This window comes from Poeciliopsis prolifica, unplaced genomic scaffold, assembly GCF_027474105.1.
Source record: "Poeciliopsis prolifica strain line A6 unplaced genomic scaffold, Auburn_PproV2 SCAFFOLD011, whole genome shotgun sequence".
NCBI classification, from domain to species: domain Eukaryota; kingdom Metazoa; phylum Chordata; class Actinopteri; order Cyprinodontiformes; family Poeciliidae; genus Poeciliopsis; species Poeciliopsis prolifica.
The window spans coordinates 8,221,685-8,239,625 of NW_026562386.1; the positions used below are offsets into that span (position 1 = coordinate 8,221,685).

The following is a 17,941-nucleotide window of genomic DNA, read 5'->3' on the forward strand; positions in this document are numbered from 1 at the left end:
TGTCATTCAATATAAATTGAGCTGCAATTCTTTTGGGATATTTTTGCCCCCTTTTCTTCTCTCATGTATCACAGAGGCAATTCAACTCAGAACAGCAAATTGTGAAGATTGTTTATTAAGAAAATAAGTAGGATTCATAAGAAATAATTATCAACAGAGTAATGATTAAATAATGAAGGACAAATTCTTTCAGTCAACCTCATCACCCATCAAATCGTAGAGGAAAAGACAAGATCACATGGTTGAGATATTAAAAAAAATGTTGTTTTGTCTTTTTTTGGCTTTATTAAAAGAATAAACTTTATTACACAAAAAAGACAATAATTATTATAATATAATATAGTCATAATTATTATAACATAATATATAATATAATAAAGACAAACTAATCAAACATTATTTGAAGAACACAATGTTAGGCCAGCTATCTTACATTATGTATGAAAAATGTATTTCTAAACAACATTTCAGAAATGATGACTCTCTTTTTATTTCAGTTCTCTAGAAAAAGACATTCAACGATACAGAATGGCTCAATGTGGTGAAATTCAAAGGTCATGGTCAATGAGGTAGTTCCAGTGAAAGTTCAAATGTGTCCCTATATTTACTTTTCACGCGTGACATAAACATATTGGTTTGTGAATTATTAAGACCACATGCTACCACACATAATTTCTCTTGATGATGGGGTATGTAACACTAACCAAACTTTTACATGTTTGTACAATATGAAATAAAGATCAAATTAACTTTACACAATTATTTGGAAATATGTTTAAACATTAAAAAGTAACTGAAAGATGCTTAAAGATGAAAACAAAACAATATTAATGATCATTTTAATGTTGAGTTTGCTATGACTGACTACAGGCTATAAATGAGGTTATTCTAAAATTAACTAAACCCACTTGTAAAACACAAAAATGGATCTTTAATACTGATGTCAAATGTTGCCTTATTCTGACTACAATCGATGTTTCTGCTGTCGGACGATCCAACCCAGGTGTTTCTTTTCACAGTAAAATCAACAACAAACATTCTATTAATCAAATACAATGTTTGGAGCATTGTGTTTGATTAAGGTTTTCCAACCGGATGTCATCTTTACCACACAGTGACTGACTGATACTGATACTAATAATTTATTATGGCAATTGCCTGCTTGAAATCATGCTTTTAAAACTCCTGGCTGAATTTTTAACAATTCATAGCAAAACTGAGACACAAAAATTAATTTTAACAGACAAAATGAGAGTGATAGAATAAACATCATAACTACAGATATTAAAATATAATTGAAAGTCATTGAAGTAAATACTGCAGCGTTGGCTCATTATAAACATTAAGCATATCTAGAAGTTGATTCTCATGATGGATGACATCAGTATGACTAGATTGACAACTTCTCAAACTTGTTATACTTCTTTAAACAGTAGACATATTGTGCCAGATATGCAAAAAAGACAAACAGATATTGCTTACATGACTGATGAAAGATAAGCTGCTTGCATGTCTGCCAAAAATTTTGCATCATCTCTCGTACAGACAAAAGCACAATTTTAAAATGTCTCTTGTGATATCATCCCTTATCCACAGCACTCAGACAGCAAATATGTCTTATTGAAAAAAAAATAGCATCATATATTTAAAAAGCCCACAAACTGAAATAACCACACTTTGCAAAAAAATATTTATATCTCTTCGACACTCCCATGTGGTACAAAGGCGTTGGGCCTTTCTGCACCTGCCTGGTTCTGCTGCTGTAGCATGTCACTAAATTTGTCTTAATTCATAATGCAAGTTTACAATCCCTCTCCTAATAGCCCCAATCAGAGTTTTGTATGTCTGCCGTCTAAAGAAACTAAGATACATTGGAGACGTCAGGTGGCAGGTAAATGTAAATTAAATGTTTTTTTTTTTTTTTTTTCAACATTTCAGACCTGTGTTTTGTGGCCAAAACACACTTCCTTTTGTACTGAAAAAGGAAGTACGGACTTCTTATTTCAGGAGACCTATACCAGGATGCTAAGACTTCCTGAAGTCCTTTTTCAGCTTTTAACAAATGCGCTGAGCAGTTTTGCTCATGAGAACATGAGAACAGTGCTGGTGCTAAAGTGACCTTTGAATTTGTTTCACATTTATACATGACTATTTTTCTCTCTTTTTGCAACAATATTTTCACTTTGGCGAGTCTGTTTCACCACAATGACATCAAGCTCTGTTGGAGCTTGTTTTAAGATTAAAAATGTGGTTAAAGGCTCTAAACTAAAACCAGACAATTCTCAAAACAGCTGCAACAAAAATCCAGACAGTTGGACAAAATGTCCGGCCTGCAGATGAAGGTGTCAGCTCGTACTTTGCCAGGACTTTTCGATAGCCCATTTCCTCAGACTCGCATTTATACATTCCCTGATGATTGGAAGTCATGCTGTCGATCAGCAAAAGACACTCGTCATACTTTGGGTTACAGGAACTGGAGCCCTCAGGAGTTTTCCAGGTATACTGGGCATAATGGGATGAAACTGGACATCGTAGAAAGTAGCTGGACTCAGAGGTAACTGTGATCTTTTTCATTGAGTTGTCTACGTGACTTTTGGTGCCTGAAAAACATAAGAAAAACATAAGTTCAGAATTTATTGCATCTTTGTTTCTGAAATGTGTCCCTGATTAATTTGTTATTTAACTTGGATCACTGCTCTGCTTGTGATCTAACCTTCTCCTTCAGAACAGGAAGGACAAGTTAAATTTCACTGACAGTGGAAAGAAAGTAATGCATTCACTTTTATCAGTTTGGTGTTTTGCATATTACCCTTTTACTTTGTCACATTATGATAAAGTTAATTTCACTGGAATTTTGTGGGTAGACAAACACAAAGTAGCACATAATTGTGAAGTGAACTAAAAATTTTGCATAGTTGATCATTTTTTCCAAATAAGAAGGTGAAGTGTATCAAAGAATACTATGCTAAAATAAGCATTAAAGTAAAGAGTATAGCGGGTTTTTTTATTTTTTATTTTTTTTTATATTGGACACCAGATACGTGTAAGCAGTTGCTCTGCTAAGACAAGAAAGAAAATTTGGTGGTGATGAACATCCTCTGTGAAACACGGTGGTGGCAGCATCATTCTGTGTCATGATCTGTGAGTGTTGGTGGTGTTTGTCATGGGATTTTATGCTCCACAGGTTTCTGCTATTCATACTCTTTGCTTCTTTGTTTGTGGAGTATAGTTGTCCTCTTGTCATGTTTTTTTTCTCTCGGTTATTTTCTGGGTGTGTTTGGAATTTTTTATTTAAATAACATTATTTTTGTTTCAGTTAGTCTCTTGCTTATCTAGTTCTCATGCCTTCACTTCATCAATTGTTACTAGCTGGTCCTCGGTCATGAGAAGATATCTGGGGCTAAGTACGAGGCAATAGTGGAAGAAATGTTATTGTAGACCGGAGAAGAGTTTTACAATTCCACTCGAAACATAACCTACAAATGCAGCCGGAATCACAAACGTTGAGATTAAAACATATTTATATATTTAGACCGAAATCTAACCAGGGATTTCTGATCGTATCTGAAAATTGGTGCTCAAAGAGACACTTTCTATTCACGCTGAAAGAGATTATGCTACTTTAAAAAGAAAAAAGTAGAAAACTTCAGTCTGTAAATGTGCAAAGCTGGAGGAGGTAAAGGACTCACAGCTGCAGTTTAGTATAATGTGGTTCTACAAAGCAGTCAATACAGGGGTAAGTACAAATAAAAGCAACACATTTATATTTTTTACTTCTAAAGGAAATTAAAATACAAGTTCATTTCCAGTCTTCTACAGATTGATGCTACTTCCTATAAAGTTTATACAAACAAAATGTGTATTTGATGTATTTTGAGCATTTGTTTTCATGATTAAAAGATAACTTCTCTTTAGATACAATCATAATTGTAACCCAGCATACGTAAAACAATTCTGAGAAGACTGTGGCTACATAGTTACTAGGGAAGTAGGCCACTAAAGATTGGTTATTTTTACCAGATATGAAGTGTGTCATGCTGGCAAGCCCTCAAGGTTTGGTCTGTCTGTGTACAGAACCATCTATTGCAGCAAAAAAAAAAAAAAAAAAAAGAGTTCCTTTTTTCTACTTTGAGTTTTTTCTCATATTTTCTTTGTTTCTCTATGTTCTATGTTCTGGTTAAGTAATTTTCCTGCTTTATTTTGTCATTGATCTTCCTTCCTTTTGTTATAACCACCTTCAGTTTAAACATGTCTGTTCATTTCCCTACACAGCTGCTTCTTTCCAACTCTGGGATTTGATTTCCAAATGAAAAAAACAGTACTTCAAAAAGAGAGTCTACTAAGCAAAAGTATCTTAGCTGATCAAATTCTCTTCACAATTTGATCAATTTGATCCATGCACAAGCTTATTTATGCCACAGTTATCACTGTTGATTGTGAACTTTTTGCTCCAACATGTTTTCTTTGCAATAAACGGTCCAGTAACATGCTTGACTACAGTATTTTTCTTCACACCCAGCTTTTCTGCAATGACCTATTGTAGCCTACTCTCCTGTCAAAAACCTTTGAGAATATTCTAAGTGGTTTAGATGAACCTTTGGTAAAACATCATAAAACTTCAAAATATTAAGCAGATGTCGAACCAAAATTGAGGACAGTTTTCAGGCTGTGGGAACCAAAGTTATTTGAAAAATAAAAAGGAAACCCAAAAAGACTTTACAGAAACCGTAAACAACTGAAATAAATCAAAGCGTGGAACGAGAAGGAACAGGATCTAAATAAGAGTAACATAAAACGAGGGATCGCATACTGATGGGAAACTTAATAAAACATTGTCATTGAATGTGATGTGTTTGGTAAGGACAACACCGGTTTAACAAGAACAAGAAAACAGAGCTAATCTATATATTTGGACATTTGGAAGTTGATCAAACAAAATCCAGATGGAAGGCATTTTTGTGGATGCTGAAATCGTCCATTATAGTTGGTGGTGAACTCTGTGCACAGGAAGCTCTCTCAGCACCATAGAACAGCTGGAGGATGTGAGATAAGATAATATTGCTCAAATTAAACAAGTTTGTATAATACACTTTAGTTGTAGTGTAAACGGAGACCAAATGTTTGGTCTCTGTTTTTTTCCACAGGAGAACAAGATGCCTATTTGCATAGTAACAGAAATGTGATGAATCCAAAGTTAATAGTCCCCTTAAGACAAAATAACAGTATTTACCAAAACAAAAACTGCGGTCATTTTGTTAAAGAAAATTTGGAGGAAACTGCTTTAAATGGTGAACAGACTTATAAGGGAAGTCTAGCACTGGTTAAAGTCAAAACCATAACAGAAACTTCATCAAATTTGCTATATATTAGATTTGTTTTCACCAAGTTTGTTTCAGAGGAAGCTGTCCAGCTGGGTGTCTCAAGCAAGCTGCCCTATGATCACACTATAGATAACCCAGTCTTGCATCTCGCTAATAACAAGACCCAACAAGAAGCTATACAAAGGTTGGTGCAGAGCTTATTGTAAAGAAGGTGTTGCATAGCTAACTGCAGAGAGCAGACTGAGTTTGGTAGTTATGAGAGCTAAATAAAGAAAAAAAATTCTGCTATATTATGCTAAAGTTCATTCAAACAGCACGATGGATTATTTACAATATCTTCTACAAGTAGATATGCAGGGTGTATACCAATAACAAACTGCTGTGGATTAGCAATAATGGTGAATCACCTCCATGCCTTCCCTGTTGACGCAGTAATTTATACAAAAGGGTCCCTGCCTGCATGTATCCATGAACTGTTTAGTATATGATCAAACTATCAGCAGGGCAATATCAAAGTCATATGGTATGAAACTTTTACAACTTACGGTTAGGGTTAGGATTACTGGTTCAGTGGAAGCTTAACATTAATGGCAAGTGGGAGAAGCTGCTGATAAGTCAAATGACACAGGAACCAAAAAAATACAGAAGTCACAAAATGGCTCATGATGTTTTATCTCATGAGAAAACAGAACCCTGCATGACTCAATGTCATGTTAACCTAATTTTGGTTTGCTTTTGTTGATTGGTTAAAGTGCATTTGGTTAGATCTTGCTACAAAAGGTAAAATTACCATTTTCTGAATGTAAAACACAAGCAGGCATATTTCTGAAAATGTCCTTAGTTTTTTACATTTTGAAACAATAAACGTACTTTGAATGCATTGATGTTAAAGGTAGTTAATTCGGTCACCCTGAACCCAAAGCAAAGTTCTTTGTCAAGTGTTCATGTTTATACATGAACACTTGACAGTCTTGATTTTCAATAAAACAGGCAAGTTCACTCATAAATATGTCAGTACCTTCAGCTAAGCGTGGAAGTGATGATGCTTGATCTTCTAAGCAAATGCTATGGTTCCCATGGATGACATCCTGAAGTGTACCACTGCAAAATAGAAGGAATATCAATTAGAAATGCTACAGGAAGTGCTTGCTATCTTTAAAAATGCAAATTGTATTTCAACTGCACACCTGTAAGCTGTTGCGCTACAAAATGGCACAAGCTTTGGTGGAGCAAAACATTACAGTGGCTCAATGTCGTGAGCCACTGTAAAGTCCTGTAATTTAAACGCTATTCAATTGAAACATACTTTATTTATCCCAAAAGGGGAATTAAATGTGGTGTAACTCATATTACTTCAAAATCTTCAAAGAGTTAGTATGTTTTCCACATTGTCTTCTGTTAATCACCCTTTGTCAGCCGTTCCTTGAGCCCACAAACACAGTCAGTGGCATTAAACTGACTCAAGGCTGTGAATGAAGTTTTATAACTCAATCATCTAACACCCATCCCCCTTGGCTCTCCTATTCAGAGCTTGCAACCTGCTGCACTACATACTGTGAATGCATATACTGTTCTGTGGTTTCAGAGGGTCTCATGTGAAGTAGAAAAAAAGGTCGGCAACGACTGCATTTCCCCCCATGTGCACCAGCGCAACAATGCAGCAACTTCAGTTCAGCTTTCAGTTTGATGTTCAAAGGGTAAGCAAATGTCTGTTGCAGCTTTTCAACTTTAGACTAACTAACTAACTAACTAACTAACTAACTAACTAACTAACTAACTAACTAACTAACTAACTAACTAACTAACTAACTAACTAACTAACTAACCTATTTATTTTTTGTTTATGATTCACATGCAGTCACATTTTGTGGGTAACTCCAAACTACCACATAATGAGGGGAAAAAAAGTTCCCATTAGTAATATTTTAGAAATTAAATTCATGTAATAAAAACTCCTGTGATAAAGAGTTGAACAAAGATTTTGTTGGATTGAGGCTTACAATTTGTTATTACAATTTGTTGTAGTAGCAACAAAAACTGGAAAGTCATTTACTCTATCAAAGTCAGCTGGGTCACCTTAGATTGACAGTTTTTGATTTAACTGGATGACTTTGGGATGGATTGGATTTATCTGAACTGATTTTAGACACAGTTGGATTCCATTATTTTTTTAATCATTAATGTGCCCGTCTTCTACGGAATCTTGTAATTACATTTAAAGCTAATCTCTGTTTTATAAACAACTGAAATGAATAAATTCCTATAAAAATGTTAGTAATTTTATCTTGATATAAAACGACTCTTTGATATAAAATGACTCATTCTCATGGAGGTGTGTTTCTGCACTCACACCTCCATGGGAATGTTTAGGTGGGTGCGAAGTGTCAAGTAGTGGGTTTTCCTTTCAAAGGTGCTGCACTGTGAAACAAAATGCTGCTGAATGATTTATGAAACCGACCCAGTTGTGTGTTAGTCAATTTTTTGAATTTAGGTAAACCACAATCACTGATGCGCACCCTTGATTTAATATAAAGTGGTGCATAGTTTTCAGTTCTTCCACAGATAGTTTGCAAATCCCTATGAAATATTTCTACTCCCTACTGTTTACGAAAACATGCAGAAAGTGAAAATGCCATGACATATTACAGTCAGGAGACAGAGAAGCAAGTCACGCATCTGACGCAAGTCACATTACTGGTCAGAATTCAAAGTGGTGTGCAAGCAAAACTGTAATGTTTTCTGCTACACTGAATTCTGACCAATAAGCTTCAGCATTGGTACAGAGTTAAGTAGCAAAGTGGTTCACAAAAAGACTATTGTTACAACTGGGTAGATAAGAAACACAAAATGTCATCAGATTCACTTACTTGTCATATGTGTATGACCATGAAATGAAAAGCTGCTGAATGATTTTTCTATATTTAAATAATCAACACTATATTGTTGATATATTGTCAAAGAACTGCTCTACCTTCCTTCAGTAGGTGCAGCTTTGTTGTAACTCATGTAGCAGTTGGTCCAATTACAAAATAAGCATCCAGTGATAACTCTGCAGGCTTGGACAGACCTGAGGAAATACACACTGCCGTGTATTTCGTCATCAAGGATGTGTCACAAGGTTTAGTCATTATACAAGCAACGCTTTGTGGCAATGGACACTGACAAAGTGGAAGAGCTGCAAACTGCTAGTTAAAAAATGTGTTTGGTGTTCAGCACCTTCAAATCCTGCAGTTGACTTCATTTCTTATAGTCATTTTTTCTGTTACAGAATAATTCACTCAAGTTTGAATTAAGGATAAAATATACAAAATAATAGGATTCAAACCCTTAATGGCACACATGTACATAATCCTCAAGCATGACCTAATCCTTTTTTTTAAAAAAAAAAAAGAAAAACATGTGTCAACCAGATTATAATTGTAGTAATGTTGTCAAGTTAGTCTTCGGAAATATACTTTTGTTTTTAGGTAATAAAAATAGTTAAAGTTTATTAAATGGTTTTATTGTACTGGTAAGAGAGTCTGTGAGGTGTCAATAAACCTCTGTGTTGGATTATGTTTACTCCAAAAGACAGAGATCGGTGGTCGAATGAAGCCTTGGGGTCTTACCTCGTCTCAGAGGTGCATTGTTTCTTTTTCCAGCCACAGTATGGATCTCTGGACAGAACACAATCCTGACAGTTGTTTCCATACTGGCCACAGTTTCCCACGTCAATTTGGACCAGCTCAGTTTGTGAGTTCACATACAGCTTTTTCTGTAACAAAGATTCACACACATTTTAATAATAAAAATAACTATTTCAAAACAGTTTTTTCATAATTCTTTCAAACCTGGAATAATATCTCAATAAAATCATTCCAAGCACTAACTCCTACTTTTGTGTGGGTGGATTAGTTCACTTGTTACTCACAGTAGAGGGGTTAAGGACGAGGTTGAGAATGTGGGCTGAGTGGTTGAAAGGTTGATACTCAGCGATGACAAATGAATGACTTTCCATCTGTAATGCCTTGTGAATAGCACCATTACCTGGTTAAAGGGCACAACATAAAGGGAAGATGATGACACACACCTGCCTTCACACCCAGAACTTTTTGTCCCCTACGGGTGTAAATGAATCTTAACTTTTGACTTCAGCGTTCTGCAACACTTCCCGGACAAGAAATTGGGAAACAATCATTGGGAAATCCACAGCTACATCAAATCAATTATTTCGTTATTTATAAAATAACCTAAGGCAACCAAAGTGATGTACATGTCTTGAAGACATTAGTAATAGAAAAAACTGAACAAAATAATTATTATACAGTGCCAATTAATAAGATTAATTGTAAAAGTAGATTTTTGAAAATAGCTTTTAGCAATTTGTAAACATACTTTACGTTTATTCACATTTATGTTTTTCTTTTTGTATTGGTATGATGCAATAGTTGAGCTTAAAATATTGTTTTATTATTAACTGGAAATACAAACGTATGATTCTGTGCTAAGAATAGAATAACTTTGTGTAAAAGCTATTTTTTAACTTATTGTGGTGATTCAGGAACCATCATTGGTCAACTTCACAATGATGTCAAAATTTTCATAGCAAATGTTTGACTGCCAGGAAGTTACACATCAATGATAAATTTAAATGTGTAACAGAGCCCAAAAAAAACAGACACTCCTTAGACAAGGATCTAAATGCATGTTAGATCCTTGTCCCAAAAGAACCAGTCTGCTTTTTTAATAATTATTTAAAGCTAACATAAAATAAGAATATTAACCAAAAATCCAAAAAATCAAAATTAAATAAAACAAGTTGATTTGTATGTCACTAAAAATAAATGAGTTCTTGAACCCCCTCGCACAACACATTTTTATTACCCTTAAGCTCACAATCTGTCTGTCTGTCTATCATTATAATGTTTTGCTGAACTGAATTTATTCTGACAACAAAAAATGAAAATTCTTATGATAACATATTGATCACATTAAATGATAAACAACACAATAAATGCCCACCTCTAATACAAATCAATCAAGTTTGCAGGTGAACATATAAATAACTAATAAAAGGCTTGATACAAAATGCCACGGTCGAAAGAGACCAAAGTCAAGTTGTTTTATTTCGCCTTCGCTCTCTTGAGTTTAGCAGAGAAATGTTGGATGTAACACTATCTGAACGATTGAGCCCAGAGGTGGAAGCATCACGCTTTGGTTCGTTCAGCACAACTTCACAGCCATTCGCCCAAACATCTTCCCAGAGAATCTTCTTCCCTCTGCTGATCAAAACATATTCAAAGAAGTAACCTCATGATGAGGATTATGGGAAACTCGTACAGAAAACCCCAGACAGCCGAAGCTTTAAGTGGCAAAACAGGCAAAACATTTGGACTTTCTAGATGGGTTTTCTAAAAGAGTCACCAATGATCAAAATGCATTGGAAAAGGAGAACATGCTTCTTTATCTCAGTCACATGCAAAATTATTACCATGCAATTTGGACTTTTTCTTGACACTCTTTCCTTCCCCATTGTGATGAAATCACCATGGGAATAAGGGACTGTTTGTTTTTATATATATAAATGAATCATTAGGGAATCTAATGATTTCCCCTATGGTAAAATCAAAAGATACTAATCCCTGAGAGAGTTAGTAGTTCAGGTTGAATTAGCTTTAGGTCCTATATTAGTTCATCTCAGAAGCACAAGTTTCTCTGCTGTTTTAAAAACCTGATGTGTGAGCAACAAGGGGAAGAGGTACAAAATGTACTTGCTAACCCAATACAAGTTATATTTAAGCTTTCAAGGCATGACCATAAATCTAAAACTAATCAGAGAGAGTTCTACCAGTAAGCAGAAAACTTCAGAGAAGTAAGAAAAAAAATTAAACTAAGCTGAAATGAATCAATTCTGTGAAATGAAATCAACTAATACAGCAAGATTCCCACTTAGTCATTATTTAGTCGCACCAAAAGCCCAGCTTAAAATTCCATAGGTCATTATTCATTCAGCTCAGCCCAATTCTACAGTGGCTTGACTCATCTCTACTTTTTGAATTTACAAACTTACAAATATTTGTCTGACATGTTCTTAAGGTTATTTGATAACTTCTGCTCATTTCATAACTAGTTTAGAAAACTTGTACTTACTCAGAGAGAGAAACATGACTGTGTGTTGATTTTCTGGGGAAGCATCAACTAAGATTCGGGTGTAGTTGTGATGGTTGAAGAGAACTGGGCCCAACTTGGGCTTCACCCACTCCTTCATCTCTGAAACTTTTTCGACTCTCCTGAGGATGTCAGTAGAAATCTTGGTGCTGTCAGGAACACACTGAAGGCACAAAGTTCATACATTAGAAAAAACATGTATCAACATGTTGCTAATTAAGAGGTGACTCCCAGAGGGGCTATTTGTTTTCACAGATACAGACAGGCTGATTTAAAATTCAAAATACAATAACTTGTACTGAGAAGGTGTCACAGGAAAGGAAATATTTCTAGTTTAATTTGTAACAAAGTAAATGCAACTCAAATGTAATGCAAACATAGAATAATTTCTAGAGAATACAGGTCTATCTCAGTAAGTAAGAATTTCATAAATGTTTTGCCTCATTTATTACACAGAGTGATGTAATTTTGTCATTTATTCTGGTAATTTTGATAATGATGGCCTTTAACTGATAAAAACCCCAAAATTAAGCATGCCAGAAAATTTTAACAAAACAGGAAACATGGAGTGCTCAAAGATTTACTGGACTGACTTGGGACTTCATAAAATGGAATGAAATGCAAAATTTGCTTTCATCTGAAGTGACCTTTAGACCTGAGAAATAGTCAAATCGTTTTTCAAGATCCTTCTGATATTGTGTCTGGTTGGATAGTTGAGTTCCCTCAACCATCAACATCAGTTTCAAGCAATGAAATTGATGTCCTGAACTGATATGTAGCTTATTTCCTAGATACAACCATCTGGTGATTTTTGAAGGAGTGGCTCTGGCTGCAGTTCTTATCTTAAGAATTTCCCTCAAACACTTAAAACAGGCTTCTTTTTTAATCTTCTCAAGTCTGCAGTTATTTTTGTTATTGGTGCACATTTTCTAACACGTTTTCCTTATCTGTCAATATGTGTGGCAACAACATCCTGAATGACCAGCTTCTTCAGCAATGCCCTACTTATAGAAAGCGTCAGTGACCGTCTGCTGCTGACAAGTGTCAAGTCAGCGGTTTTCTCTGTGATTTTGTCAGACAGAAGACACCGTTTTAGCATTAAAATTCTTTTAAAACATTTTTTAGACATAAACACTGAAAAATAATTACTCTATATGTAGTGGAGCAATTGAATTTAACTATCAAAATTAATTAACTTTGGACATTATTCTGAGTTCTTGAGATATGCCTGCACACTAGATGGAGCATTTCATATTACAAATTAGTCTCACTTATATACCTTTTTCCTCTCCTCGTCGTTCTTGTCTGAACCAATAAATGGCGATCTGGTGAAAACTTTTTCAATGTCTCCTATTGTGTAGATGCACACAGCACTCATGCCCCTGCATAAAGAAATGATAGTCAGCAGAGTTTACAGAGACACTGCTGCAAAGAGAAGCTGCTCTTGGATTAAAAAAGATTGCAGACCTGAAAGTGGTTAAGAAACACTGTGAAAAGTTAACGCACAAATGGAGGAAGTGTTAGCAATGACCATGTTGACAGCTTTTCAAAAACAAAGTGCATAGGTAGCATAGAGTATTCCTCTTACTTTAGCTCAGAATTTATATTGCACATTTCAGTCTGCACAATGGGTGTATGCGGCGGTGTCGTGTTTGCTCATGACTGCACATGATTCTTGCAAATGTTTATCATGCAAACAACAGCTGAGAAGTCATTCTGGTTATACCACAAGTGCTACTTTTTAAATAGTGCCAGAGAAACACTCCAGGCAGTTCACAGCTTTAGCAAAATGCACATAATTTAATTTACGTTCATATCAAAACATGAACAACTTAAATTTCATGTAACGGTTTACATAGCTTTGATTTCAGTCAATATAACAATAAGAAAGTTTTATTTTTCAAAGTGACTTTTCTTGCACATTGACATCTTACCATTCATTTCTGAATAGTGCATAAACTCTGGTGTCCTGCCAATGGTCTGAATATACAGTAGCCACATCTACCAGCTCAAAGAAATGTTGTTTGTTGCCTGGATTACCACAATAGAGCCTTGCATTCATCAGAGACGTCCAGCTAAACTGCAGGTTGTTCTTGGGACCCCCCATATCAGCCTGGAAACAGCCACCAGATGAGTGATCAATCATCCCGATCCAGATTTTGGTTAGCATGAACAGTGAATCTGATTACATTTTCTCATTCTGAGTATCTTACCGTGCAAACTTGGCTGACAAAGGGGAGCCACATGTTAGTGCCCGGGCTTATGTCTTTGTTTTTCTGCTTATAGAAAGAATAAACTTTGTTCTGCAATGGCTCATCTTCTCTTTTGCTCAGAACCAATCCCAAATAGTACTGCTCTACAGACAGGAAAAACAAAAGAATGTAGACTTGGATTACATAAAACAAAAATTGTCAATAAGTCACCAAATCGAGAGGCTTTTAATGGGATTTTTTGTGCCTGCCCAACATAAAACATCAATCATAATTGTGATGTTGGAACCTATTTTTCAAAGCAAACAGATCAGACTGCATCTTCCAGCATTCATAGTGCTGGAAGCCATCTTGATGTCACAGCACCTTCATAAGCTCAAGTGAGCTCATCTAATAGATTTGCACATCTATTGTTCCCATTTTTGTGTGGAAAGTAGCTTAAGATCAATTCAGATTGGAAGAAGAGCTTTTGTGGGGAAAAAAAACATTTTTCAAGTTTCCCCAACTGATTCACAATTGGATTTAGGTTAAAACTTTGACTGGACCATTTCAACACATGAATATGATTTGGTATAAATAATTCCAGGATTGATTGTTGGTTTAGGATCATTGTTCTGCTGGAGGATGAACATCTTCTACAGAGACCTACCCCTCTTTTAACTTTCTCCACATCGCCTGCTTCATCTTCTTGATACTCTTTTTTTTGTTAATGTTCTCCAACAGTTGGATTCATACTGAGATAAAATCAAACACCATATATACTATGTATATTTGCTAATGTTGAAAAACATGTCATGTTAAAGAGCTATAAAAAAAAACATGTTATACTGTGTGTAAATACCGTTCTCGTGATTGGCTGGGATCACTCTTTTACTTCCAAACTTATAGATGCCAACATACTTGTCAGTTCCAGAAGAAGAAGTAAGGTACAGATCTGTTTTTGCATCAGTTTCTGAAACAGAACAGGCACATATTATATGTCAGATTCAAATTTGAGGTACTGTCTAACAAATACTACATAGATTAGAAGCACAGCGAAAGAGAATACCATTAGATCCAAGCTGAGAGAATTAAGTAACAGCACAGACATTGAAGAAATGCAGTGCCTATAAGGATGAGGAGAGTAAATGTTCCTGTGAGAATTTAAATCTGACAGGATCTGAAAACACATGAAGCAAATAGCAGAAACAGCAGAGCGAAACAAAAAAGATTGTGAAAATAAACTCACCATCAAGAACAGATTTTTCTCCCTCCTTAATGTTGAATTCCCTAAAATACTGGATTTTACCACATGTGGGTGACCCTGATGAATCCTGTAAAAAAGAGGAATCACAAATCAATCTTGCAACACAATGTGATTTAACAATAAATACATGTATTCTTGCATCCCCCCCATTAGTTAAAAAAAAAAAAAGGAACATTTCCTATTTTGTCTTGAAATTATTACAAGCCGAGCTATTGTCTTCTTATCATAATGTGAAATACAATGCAACTTCTTCTGCAAAACTGTTCTTGTCAACACTTCTGCAATTTCCTACCAGGTCACAGCAATCCGTTGTCCTGCGTTTGGTGGTACAAACAAACAGCGGCTTTCCTGCTTCCCTCTGATGAACCATTGCAATTTTGCAGTCCTAGATGACAAAAGAACATTTTTCTTTATAACTTTGGAACCAGAACCAGAATAGATGAACTTCTGTGATGCTCACTTCTCCGGGGCAATCTTTCCACTGGATCGTCATGGCTTCAGGATCCTGTGAAGGACAATATGCTTCTAAATTAATCTTACTGACAGAATAGTTCTGGAACGGTTTAAGTTTCTCAGTTTTAGTCATATGTAAATGTAATAACTACCTGCTCGGTGTTACTGAAGTTGTAGAAAGTCAGGTTGTTCTTTTCAACAGATGTAACATCAGCCGGCCATTCTCCCGAGAGAATCTGAACTGGCAAATTTTGTTCACTCAATGGAAACCTTTTCACTGGAGCCTCTGCAAATAAGGACAAGTTGAGGAAATATTAGCCTTGCAATATATATACATCTGCAACCAATGTGATCTGCTGTTGAATATTCCTGCTTGATCAAAATATGTGACATAATTTAACAAGGAGTTATGAAACTAATCACTCTCCAAGATTTTAATGTGAAATGAATATGACGAACATCTAGTTTATTGCTTTGTTTATTTTGCACTTTTAAAACTCACAATATGAAAATTATGTAGATCTGAATACCCAGTGAGCTTGGAGCCATGAAGTTGTCAAGCACTCAACCATATATGGAATTGGTGAGTAGTGAAAACATTGTTGTTTTTATTGTTTGGCATGTTGGTGGTGGTAGCCAATGCTAATTGTTTGATCATTAATTGTCACATGATCTAACTTCTTAAATTCAATGTATGTGTTTAAGATAATGTGATAAATGCTGATATCTTTATTTTGTCTTGAAGCTACTTTCCACACAAGAGTCCTACTTGAGTCCCATGCAGGATACATGCGGTCCTGCATGGGACTCATGCGGTTGTTCACCTTCCACCAAGATTATTTGAAATTTGATGTTCAAATAATCTTGAACATTTGCAAAGAAAAATTGGAAGACATGACTGTGTTCAGATGGGCAAGGCTGGTTGGCACAGCTATAATTCCTGTTCTTCTTTTAATGCAGCAGAATGGTGATTACTAACACATTATATCTAATGATTTTTTTTTTTTGTGCATAGACATATCACGGTTTTCCCTACACATTACTGTTATGCACTATTCTGTGTTTGTCTATCTATCCCACTAGAATATGCATAAACATATCAAAATGCTCCTCCATATTCACTTATAAGCAGGTCTTGAATTTATAATATAAACATTTTATTTGTTAAATTTAAGACCAGCAACTACCTTTATATCTTAATTTAGTATTTCAAAGTGGAACAACATTTAACTGAGAATATCTACCACTCACAAGGCACAAAGATCAACTCAAGATTAAGGTCTTTGCTCCTGAACTCTGGGGATTAAGTTCAAAACTCTCTTCTAGGGTGGGACTGTTTGGCATGATACGGTCCATTTAATGGTGATTAAGGTGTGTGCCGCACTGCCACCCATCTACAGGGATATAATATTTTAATATTATAGCTGTGTAGACTAAAAGTATATATTGCAATATGATGCCACCATTAGTGCACGGTTTTATATTGGATTTAAAAATGTATTTGTTTTGTCTTTCTTTACAGCAGCCTCAGGAAGAAGACCAGTCTTCAAATCCTAAACTTATGAGATCCATTCCAGCTCCCTCCAGTCAGTTGCAAGGCTTTTATGGTCCGAATCGTTCACTTTCTGGCTGCAGTGAACGTCGTGCTCATGTGTGAGCAGTTGATATGAGATGAACTTAGTCCCTTTACAAAAAGAAAACAGAAATAGAAATATGTCTTACCTTTGTATTTGAACACCATCCTCGGTGAATGGAAGCTCGCTTTGTTTAAACAAGAAGAGAAAAGTAGAAGCAGTAAAGTGAACATTTTTGTCAAAGCAATTAATTCAGTACTAAGACGTCCGTCGATCACACATGGACTAAATGAGATGGGAGGGGTTGGAATTACACCCAACCCCAATGAGATAAGAGTTTTTTTTACTGACGATTTCAAAACAAAACCACTGTCAGTTCAACTACAGTTATTTATTTTCTTACTAAACTGTTTTCATTTACAATTAAAGTAATCTTTAAGACCTTTTCAAGGACATACAAACTGTAAAGTTAAAGTTTATATATTAGAACAGACTCTTCCTCTGATTAAAACCTTGTTCAATTTCTGCCATCTGGTGGCAGTTTGCCACATATCCTTTTTTGTAATGAAACATTCATCTCAGTCTATTTTATGCTTTAAACCACTGAGTAATCTCACTATTTTGAACCTAAACTGATGTGTTTATTTTTTAGAGATACTATCTGCAAATTGGAACATGAAATGATTTACTGAGATAATCGATTGAAGCAACAAATTTCAGTCTTGTGAGATATATATATATACATATATATAAAAACAGCAACAACAACAAAAAACAAATCCTGACTTTAAAGTCAGAATTCTGAGATTAAAGCCAGAATTTTCAGATTAAAGTCAGAATTCTGAGATTAAAGTCAGAATTTTCAGATTAAAGTCAGAATTCTCAGGTTAAAGTCAGAATTCTGAGATTAAAGTCAGAATTCTCAGGTTAAAGTCAGAATTCTGAGATTAAAGTCAGAATTCTCAGATTAAAGTCAGAATTCTCAGATTA

General features: G+C 35.1%; 1 protein-coding gene across 1 annotated transcript; it reads right to left on the reverse strand.

Annotated features, from left to right (window-relative positions):
* Positions 1–99: 99 nt before the first annotated feature.
* LOC129364378 (semaphorin-7A) lies at positions 100–17,240 on the reverse strand. The gene is made up of 14 exons (XM_055036956.1): positions 17,100–17,240; positions 15,530–15,663; positions 15,385–15,429; positions 15,217–15,309; positions 14,907–14,991; positions 14,520–14,630; positions 13,682–13,824; positions 13,403–13,581; positions 12,748–12,850; positions 11,451–11,631; positions 9,232–9,347; positions 8,930–9,075; positions 6,340–6,422; positions 100–2,600 (listed from the first exon to the last, which is right to left on the reverse strand). Exons 1-14 carry the CDS (start codon positions 17,182–17,184, stop codon positions 2,266–2,268), a joined length of 1,839 nt encoding a protein of 612 aa, XP_054892931.1. The 5' UTR covers positions 17,185–17,240; the 3' UTR covers positions 100–2,265.
* Positions 17,241–17,941: the final 701 nt, after the last annotated feature.

Excerpts from the sequence above, each read along its gene's own strand:
- LOC129364378 (XM_055036956.1), bottom strand. The coding sequence starts at position 17,184 with ATGTTCACTTTACTGCTTCTACTTTTCTCTTCTTGTTTAAACAAAGCG. Across the intron at positions 15,430-15,529 it reads ACTTCAGTAACACCGAGCAG|GATCCTGAAGCCATGACGAT; the intron begins GTAGTTATTACA and ends TGTCCTTCACAG. Across the intron at positions 14,992-15,216 it reads CAACGGATTGCTGTGACCTG|GATTCATCAGGGTCACCCAC; the intron begins GTAGGAAATTGC and ends TCTTTTTTACAG.